This window comes from Syngnathus acus, chromosome 14 (assembly GCF_901709675.1).
Source record: "Syngnathus acus chromosome 14, fSynAcu1.2, whole genome shotgun sequence".
Lineage (NCBI taxonomy): Eukaryota > Metazoa > Chordata > Actinopteri > Syngnathiformes > Syngnathidae > Syngnathus > Syngnathus acus.
In genome coordinates, this window is record NC_051099.1 from 3,602,319 (window position 1) to 3,612,032 (window position 9,714).

The window sequence follows — 9,714 nt, forward strand, 5'->3', positions numbered from 1 at the left end:
TTATTTATTTTTTCCATTGTTAGGTTTATTTTGTAACATCACACAAATGTACCACAAGTGACAACGTTAACGATAAATCACGTTTCATCCTCATTGCCCTCCTAGGACCTGCTAAGAGTGTGTGTGTGTGCGTATGTGTGTGTTGATGTGTATGTGTGTTAGATGGTCAGGTCCTTGGGATTAATGACTCTGCCGACGACGAGCAAGGCTCCCGAGGCCTCGTCGCGAAGGAGGAAGAGGAAGGGACGGTCGACGCGGTAGGGTCAGGTGACTGGTGGTGGAGGGTGGCGGGCGCCGACTGCTTCGCCATCGGGTGCCGTCTCCATGACGACCTTATGATAAATGGTGACCAGCTTGGCGGCTGTGCTGAAATCTTCCCCAAGTCCTGGTCAGCTAGCCAATCCGTGAGCCCTGTATGTAGGACGGGGCCGGAGCTAAGTGTGAGTAGGCGACTTTGGGTTGAGGAGAACACTCGCTCCCCTGGAGACATCTTCGGAACCATCCCAGGTTCAATCCACCAAGGACTCACCCAAGGCAGGGAGCAGCGTCATGAGGTTCCGTGGCGTACCCGAACTTGAAGACGGGCATGGTGAGGGTGACGTGCGTGGCGTGGCAGCGTGTTGCCCAGGTCTTGCACAAACTCGGCTGTCAGCGTCTCCTCCATGGCGGTCAGGTTGGACGTCACTTCATGAGGCAGGAACACAAACATGCTCACCTGGTTCTGCAGGAGGATCTGTGCAATCTAGAGCAAGAAGATAACAGGTGGAGGTTGGTGGGTGTGGCCAAAAGGGGGCGGGGCAGCTGCTTCCCCGCTTACTGTGCAGCTCAGGTCAGAATCCACGCCCATCTTGATGGGGTAGTGCTCCTGCTGCATCATGGGAACCCGGACGGGCGCTTTGCCCTCCTGCTGGAAGTTCTGCAAGGATTGAGGCTGGAACGCCGTCATCCACTTCCCTGTTTGGTGAGCACATTTTGGTTGTTCTCACTATTGCTCTTCACAATGTTGTGATGGTTCTCCTTACCTTTAAAGTAGGCCCCAGCCACAGCGTTGACTCCAGGGTTCCTAGGCAGGGGCTTGGCCAGGAGGCGCGGCACCTTGTTGCCGGTCTCCGTGGCGACCCAGTTGTTGATCTCCTTGGTGTCTTGACTCCCTCCCTGCAGGGCTTTGGGTCGAATGCCGTATTGCTGCTCCACAGCGGTGAAGAACTCCTGTTTGAGGCGCAGACCTGAAGAAAACATCACATGCGTCACGGAATACGCAGCGTCAAGACGAGCACGTTCGGGTCGCGAGGACTGACGTCTGGCCAGGTAGAGGCGGGCTGCCGCGCTCAGTCCTTTGTTGCCCGTCTTGACAGAGGTCAGGAGGTCCCTCAGGGTGTTGTGGAGCTGAGGGTCCTGCAGGGTGTGGTACCTCAAGGCCCGGAACAGCTGCCTCTCGCCACGCTCAGAAGCTCCTGTGGAACCGACCGCATTAGGTCCGAGCTTGATATTTCCAGTGATATGTGCTCACCCATGGCCAGTTGGGTGAGGACCGCAGAGACGCTGATGGGCGCGAGAACCACATTGGCGTTGTCCTGCTGGGCTGCCAGCGCACGGAAAAGGTTGTAGCCAAAGTCGGAGGTGGCGGCAGCCATCTTGGTGGCGGGTGTGGTGAAGAGCTCCACGTGTTCTTCCTCGCCACCCTGCTGGTTCGTTCTCCTCCGTCTGTGCCTGGATCAGAAAGGCAAGTGCCCATGTCAATGCGTGCACACGCACACACACACACACACACACACACACACCACACACACACACACACACACGTAGCTCGAGCTTGTTTTTAGATTGTGGAATGGTTTCATCATCACATCAATTCACCATGTAGACGATACCTGAACCAAAACAAAGACCAGCAGGCCCAAAAGCAGGAGGGGGGTTGCGCTTCATCCTGAAACACACCGAGATTACGTTTAGTTCATTTTTAGTCCCGCTAGTTTGTGATTTGTTTATTGTTGTTGTTTTTTTTTACATTAGTTTTCACAACTGATTTATTCCACTTGACAAAAATAATTTTTCAGTTCTGTTATTGTTATGGGTGAGAACCTTGACGCATGTGCTGGCGCGGCAGAGAGACAAAAATAAGAGATTTCGAAGTAAAACAAGGAAAAACATGTTTGCATGCCCCTCGGTCACGTGACTTGATCCCCTGAACGCTGCCAAGAGGGTCAAAGTGCTCGACACGAACACGCAAGGAAGAGAAGTAACCGAGTACAAATACTCCGTACTTTCTTACTCTTATTGAAATTGAAATTGGTAATTAAGTCAATTTCCGAAACATGTTGCTGCCTTGTGCAGAAGAGCGCGCATTCTTTTCGTCGCCAGCACAACCACTGATGGAAGTTGCAACAACTAAACTAGCTTTTGTATTAATCATGTATTGGTAGTTCTGTCGATACTTTAACCAATCTTTTTTTTTTTTTTCTTTGCCCAGGTACAGTGTGAGTACTTTTGCGCGACGGTCACGTGGTCCATCTACTGGTGATGTCATGTTACCACCCCCCAAAATTGAGCCTCCCGAGTATGTCAACGCGAAAAAAGATCAAAATAGGTACGCAATTGGACTTGGTTCGAGTGTTTGGCACTTTGGGTTATGCGGCGCGCCCAGGTGGCAAGTAAAAAAAAAAAAAGAAATGGAAAGAAAGGCACGGAAGAATTGATGACGCGCACTCACCTCGCAGCAGCCTTGCTCTCTCGCTCCACGTCGCGCGCGTGACAGCGGGGCGCCGCGCACGTCGCCAGCTCGATCCGAGCGGGGACGCGCGGCCGAGACGGACGCGCAATCCTCATGACGGGATGGTGACCGCAAACTCTTTCCTCTCTGCTTCTGCTCGGGCTTGTTTGTTCAAACATTGAAAGGTTTGGCTGTCCCCTCACATTGGACACGTCACGAAAACACGGTTGTCCATTCGTCACGGACATGGATGTGCGTTCACGCGACATGTCACCATTGTATGTGCGTTCACATAAATGTTTGTCCACGGAACGGATTCGAATCTCAAGGCACCGGCGGGATTGCACTGTCCGACCCCGACTGGGACTACCAAAGGTGGCCGCCAGGTGGCAGCAAACTCGCAACACAACTTCACTTTCCGATACTCAGTTTCCAAAGTAGATCCTTCAGGATTCTTTAATTTCTTATTCATTGTCTTTATCAGTCGTTTAATCATTTTCTTTCATTTATTGATCATTCATGTATTCATTTAAGCTCGTTTATTTGCCAATCATTCATTCCTTCGACTATTCGTCCGCTCACGATTCATCCATTCATTCATTGCTTGTCTTTGAGCAGCTTAATCACTTCCCAGTCTTCATCATGCAGCGTTGAAGGCCACCAGCTCAACTTTCCCGCTTTCTCTTTGCTTTGTGCGTGCGCATGCTCGTGCGCGTGCACGCGACAGGTTACTATTTAGCTTGAATGGCGAGCGCGTTGAAGGCAGAGAGAAGTCGGAAGCCGTAGATTGTCGCTCGTCATCGTCATTGTCGTCCTCCTGCTCGATGGCGGTCCTTCCCCTGCGGGGTGCGGATGTTCCGCGTTGTGTGGCGTCCTCAAGAGCGTCTTGATCGTGGCCTTTGGTCCGCTGCTCCTGCTGCGCTCGCCCTCAGCACCAAGGTGAGACACGGTCACGCACAAAAATGCTTTATTGAATTTGATTTTGTGTTTATGCATGAGTGTCATTCAATTTTTGTTTTATTTGTTAACGTATTTTATTCATTTTCATTTTTTCATCAATTCAAAACCATTTTTAAACATTTTATGTCCATTTCTAACATTATATGGTTTTATTTTTTATTCTTTTAACGTTTGTATACATTTAATGGTTTTATTCTAAAACCCGTTTTATTGACTTGACATTTATAGTTATTTCATTTTCCACTACCATATTTATTCATTTAAATATTTCATTTACAGTAGTTATAATTGTTGTACACGGTAATTCCGGTAAACGGTGTTCCGTTCATTCAAAATATTCATTTTCAACGTAAGATTCAATATCGATTTACTTCTTCAAAACTATTTTTAATGTAACATTTTCATTTCTAAACCGTGTTACAATCGTTCGATTCGAATAATTCGTCTTGCATTGTATGACAACTCGCCATGGCATTCCAAGCGCTTTATTGAGTTTATTTTTTGTCATTTAAGTGGCACTTTCCAAACATTGTCACTTTCTAAATGCGTTTATCCTCAAGTCTTTCTGTTTAGGAACACGTTTTGTGACATTTTTCATTCGTGAACCTTTCAGGCCCCGTCGTGGCTGTCATTGATTGACCAGTACATTGACGGCTCCAAGTTCAGCGACCTTCTCATTCTTCATCACTATATTGTCCCCCCCCCCCCTCCTTCCCGCATGCACGTGTGTGAGAGCACGTGCATGTGCATGTGTGCACGGCGCGGTAAATGAAACCAAAGTGGTGTGTTTGCGCTCAGCGGGTCCTGCCGCGGCCTCCCGGCAGCCTTTGCTGCTTTCTCACGCTTCTCCTCATCTTCATCACATGTCACGGCTGGCAGTTGGCCTTCCCGATGCAATCTTTTGAAACGTCATACGTTGAGGCAACAAGTCTCACATTCTCCATCCAAACACTTTTCATCTTCATGTTGACACATCCGATAGGCACCCGTCTATGCATGCGCTGTTCAACTGCATTGACGTGTATTCTGATCTGTGTGCGCGCGCACAGGAGGCGGCGTGCGCGTACGTCATCCTGCTGATGGCGCTGTTCTGGTGCACCGAAGTTTTTGCCCCTGGCCGTCACCGCGCTGCTGCCGACCATCTTGTTTCCCCTGCTCGGAATCATGCAGTCCAAAGACGTAAGCGCGCTTGCACACACAAAAGAGGACAATAAGTGGGAACAAATTCTGAGGTGTCTCCCCCTGCAGGTGTGCATGCAGTACCTGCGAGACAGCAACATGTTATTCGTGGGCGGGCTGATGGTGGCGGTGGCCGTGGAGCACTGGAACCTCCACAAACGCATCGCACTCAAAGTTCTACTCCTGGTGGGAATCAGGCCCGCACTGTGAGTTGTGTGCTTCAATGGATGCTATTTGTACGGTGTGTGTTAGCATGTCGCTACACATTTAGGTACAAACACAAGTTACTTCAAGTGGAGATCTAAATGAATGGACTTGTGCCATGACAGGCTGATGCTGGGCTTCATGAGCGTGACAGCCTTCCTGTCCATGTGGATCAGCAACACAGCCACGGCCGCCATGATGGTCCCCATTGTGCACGCCGTGCTGGACCAACTGCATGGCCACGACGACGTTGAGGAAGGACGGGCGAAGACGAGCGAAGGCGCCGCCTCTAGAAAGCAGAGCGCCTTTGTCATCCAGATGCCTGAAGCGGACGCTTCCGAAAGAACGGGTGAGTAACCTTCTGTCTTTTAGTGGAGGTTCACAGTAGGTGTGATTGGAAGTTTGATGGAATTTCTTTCCTGCAGGCGAAGGTACGGGAGAAGCCGCAGTTGAGACTGCATCCCATGAGGACGTGACGATGTCATCGCTCAAAGTGCCACCGCAGGACAAACCTCCATCTGCGCCGAAAGGTCAGGGTGCACTTTCCACCCCGTTGAGCACGTCGGAGTTGGAAGAGGTGGACGAGGTGGACGAGGAACGCAAACGTTTGAGCAAAGGTCTGCTGCTGAGCGTGTGCTACGCGGCCAGCATCGGCGGCATCGCCACGCTCACCGGAACTGGACCCAACCTGGTTCTGCTGGGTCAGATGAGCCAGTGAGTGCCGGCTAACGCGCTAGCGTGCTCAGGCGACGCTCTTATTGTCACGTCCGGCGTAAGGCTGTTCCCACAGAGCGGCGGTGTCATCAACTCGGCGTCCTGGTTCGTCTTCGCCTTCCCTACCATGATGATGATGCTCACGATGGCCTGGATTCTCCTGCAGCAAGTCTTCATAGGACGCAGGTCAGTCCTGAATCCACCACTTCCTACTACATCTTCATGACCTGATCTCCTATCTATGTTGATGTCATCTATTGCGCCATCGATGTTTACTACTCCATCTATCTATCTGGCAGCTAGCATGCTAGCGGCGGGTCAATTATACTACCTCTTAACTACGTGCACAATATCGTCCTCCTACATATCTTTTCATCTGTTTCCATGCGTACCACACCTGTTCTTCTCATCTTATCTACAATATGTTCTGCAAACTCCTCTCCATGTTCACAATGTGTACACTTTGCTTTCTACCTTCTCTATCGTTTGATGGTCAGCCTGTGGGGGGCGTGGTCGTGCGGGGCAGGGCAGAAGGCGAAGGAGCAAGCGGCGCGCGACGCCATCGGAGAAGAGCACCAGCGCCTAGGTCCCATGACCTACGGCGAGGCCAGCGTGATGGCGCTCTTCCTCCTCATGGTGGTGCTGTGGTTCACGCGGGAGCCGCGCTTCGTGGACGGCTGGGCCTCGCGGGTGTTCAACGCCGATGCAGAGTAAGTCAGCCAATTTTTCAGTGTTTTTTTTACACAAACTTATGGCAATAACATAATTATATTGCAGCTCTTTCTGGTGAGTGTGAGATTTAACTTGGCCACCAGGGGCAGTATTGATCAATTGGGAAGACAAACAAAGACTTTCACAACTATTGTTATCGCGTCTGTCTATGTGTTGCTCCAAAGTTCGAGTTCAAATAATCGTTGCTTAAAGTGTTGTAACTGCCAAGTTGATGCTATTTGTTAGCCTGCTGATGCCTTTTGAATTGTTTCTTAGCATCAAGCTAAATCATCTTTTGGAAGGCAAAGCGATGTGATTGTCTCAAGTCCACAATATGCTTTGTTTTTTATTATTTGTTCATAAATTCTAGCTTAAATTTTTGATTGCGTATCAAACTCAAGAGAGGTCAGGTCACACGTATCGCAAGGGTTTGTTATATATCCATCCATCAAGCCTCATGTGGGGGCAGTGCTATGTGTCAATCAAAATCTTTGCCCCTTTAAAGGGGACGAACGTGGACGCCATTCATGTTCATTCATGAAGTCGCTGCCAGGTTACATAATCACGTCGACTAATGACCTTTCACTTGCACTCTGCATAAACACCAAAGAGCGGCCACAAGGCATGCATGCGTGTAATTTCAATATTTGCGCTGTGCTGCGACAGGAAGTGAACTTGACCTCTGTGTCGCAAGGCCAAAAACAACACCCGATCTCAAGAACACCGTGGACCAGAATAATCTCCCGTACCACCTTTTCTTATCACTAACTGCTAACTGTTTGTATGACCTGTACTTTTTTCTCCGCGTGATAATACATGTAGACAGACACTACTAACGTGTATGTATTCTTTATCCTCTGTGAAGAACAACTGTTATTGCTGTGGCTTAGGATATGTCTGTATTATACTGCTCCCTGGTGGGCAAGAGGTACACACCAAAAGGACCAATTTATTGTTTAAAAAAACACATTTTGAAACTCGTGACATCTCCGCAGGTTTGTCACGGACGCCACTGTCTCCCTCATGGTGGCGCTCTTACTGTTCATCCTGCCGTCCCAGCCGCCCAAATATCTCTGCTACTGGAGGCAAAACTCAGACCCGGGTCAGTGACACGCACACGTGTGGCCTCATTATTCAAGTTGATTCTCCGAGGTGAAAGCTTTTGTTCTGGTCTGTCCCATCAGACGTGCAGGTGTCCCGAGGCCCCGCCCCCCCGCTGTTGACGTGGAAGGTGGCGCAGGCCAAGATTCCGTGGAACATCGTGCTGCTGCTGGGCGGAGGCTTTGCGCTGGCCAAAGGCAGCGAGGTGAGCTACAAGTGGTGGCGCTGGGTAGCCAATTGACAAAGAGTGAATGCAAATCGGTAATGATTGGATTTGGGTGTGTCGTTCAGGAGTCCGGTTTATCGCGCTGGTTGGGCTCCCAGATGACGCCACTTCACTCCATCCCGCCGTGGGCCATCACCGTAGTCCTATGCCTCCTCACTGCCACCTTCACAGAGTGCGCCAGCAACGTGGCCACGGCAACGCTCCTCCTGCCAATCCTGGCTTCCATGGTAATTTATGATCATCATGAAAAGTGACATGTGTTGTCAATTTTCCAAAGATAATTTTATGTACCAGACATGTTTGGAAACCACTCAACGTATTTTCTTCTTCTTCTTTTGTTGTTGTTGTGTAACGTGCTTGCGGCAGTCTCAGTCCATCAGCGTGAATCCTTTGTACGTGATGATCCCGTGCACCTTGAGCGCGTCGTTCGCCTTCATGCTGCCCGTGGCCACGCCTCCCAACGCCATCGTCTTCTCTTCGGGGTACCTCAAAGTAACCGACATGGTAAGTCTAAACATGTAGGCCAGACACATGCGACACATCAGTTGGATAAAAATGCCAGAAAAGATATCAGATTAGCCACATGAGAATTGTTAGCCACATAATTCGCAACCTGCTACTATGCGCTCCCTGCAGGCAAAAACTGGCGTGGTGATGAACATCATCGGCATTGTGTGCATCAGCGTGGCCATCAACACCTGGGGTCGCGTCTTGTTCTCTCTGGACTCCTTCCCCGAGTGGGCCAACGCCACCACGCCCATTTAGCTCCACCCCTTAAGCTGCTTACATTTGTCGTGTACTGCTGAATATGTCAGCAAAATATTATTTTCTTTAGCAGACAATATGTTGGAAATGTACGTTTTGATACAAACAATTGCGAAGAATCTATCCTTTTTGTTTATTTGGAGAAGAACATTTGTCATATTATAAACTTTATATTTAACACATTCATGTTAATATTATTTTCCTTTAGCCTCAACTTTGAGGTTACGATTTTGTTAATATTGTTTTACTGTTTAAAGCACAGTATGTGACTTTGTTACTGGTGTAGATTATTGTACATATGTAACGTTCTAACACTTTTATGCCCTTTAAATAAACATTCACACAAACCATGGACGCTTTCGATCAATCATCCGTAAATGAAAGAAAAATCCATCAAAAAGATCGAATAAAATGTATTTACACCGTAAATGATGTTTACACTCCAACACAGTAGGTGGCGGTAATGCACCTAAAAACTGGAGCCACCCGCCGTAAAACAAAACGAAGAAGAAAATGACGTAACTTCCTGTTCACGAACGAGTGGTGAATTGCATTTCCTGTTCAACAACGAACGAATCTGTAAGTGAACGTATCAATGAGTGAGTGATTCTCATTTACAGTTTTACAGTTCATCGCGAGGAACGGATCAGTGAGGGACGAATCCTGACTTTCCCGTTCGCGAACGAGTCAATGGTCAACTGTCTTCCTTCCCGTGCATCAACGGATACTGATCGTGAACGTGTTGCGTCTCCCTGGCGTGAACTATGTAAGCCAGAATGTAGATTTACGATGGAAAGAAGAACCATCACTGCAACACCACTTCTTTTATGCACGTTTTCTCCAAGCTAACGGCTATCTTATTGCATGAAGGGATGCGCCGTATGCAACAACGGGGAGATTATGCTTCTCTTTGGGTAATCTTGATTTTATAAGATTTATAGTAGTTTTTAAATAACGTGTATGCATATATACGCCTAAATATTGTTATCCAATATATCTACTGCAATTTCATATTAGATTGCTGGTTTGAAATGTACTTTTATTATTATTTTAATAAACATTAAAGCCTGTTGTAACTTGTCTGGTCTTTTATTCCTTGTTTTTATTTTTTGGGCATGAAAATAAAATCTGACATATGGTTCAC

At 48.3% G+C, this 9,714-nt stretch overlaps 2 protein-coding genes across 2 annotated transcripts; one reads left to right on the forward strand and one right to left on the reverse strand.

Moving 5' to 3' along the window:
• Positions 1-7: 7 nt before the first annotated feature.
• Positions 8-2,881, reverse strand: serpinf1 (serpin peptidase inhibitor, clade F (alpha-2 antiplasmin, pigment epithelium derived factor), member 1; the record flags this gene model as incomplete). Its single annotated transcript, XM_037270080.1, is given in 9 exon segments — positions 8-411; positions 530-612; positions 614-742; positions 818-954; positions 1,023-1,226; positions 1,299-1,454; positions 1,511-1,710; positions 1,872-1,927; positions 2,711-2,881. Coding segments are annotated over 9 exon segments (1,158 nt in total), but the record flags the coding sequence as incomplete, so codon positions are not given.
• Positions 2,882-4,723: 1,842 nt separating this feature from the next.
• LOC119134216 (solute carrier family 13 member 5-like) lies at positions 4,724-8,917 on the forward strand. Its single transcript, XM_037270750.1, is given in 12 exon segments — positions 4,724-4,776; positions 4,778-4,849; positions 4,919-5,055; positions 5,179-5,402; positions 5,479-5,767; positions 5,831-5,953; positions 6,265-6,477; positions 7,474-7,580; positions 7,663-7,784; positions 7,871-8,032; positions 8,172-8,309; positions 8,442-8,917. Coding segments are annotated over 12 exon segments (1,743 nt in total). The 5' UTR covers positions 4,724-4,749; the 3' UTR covers positions 8,571-8,917.
• Positions 8,918-9,714: the final 797 nt, after the last annotated feature.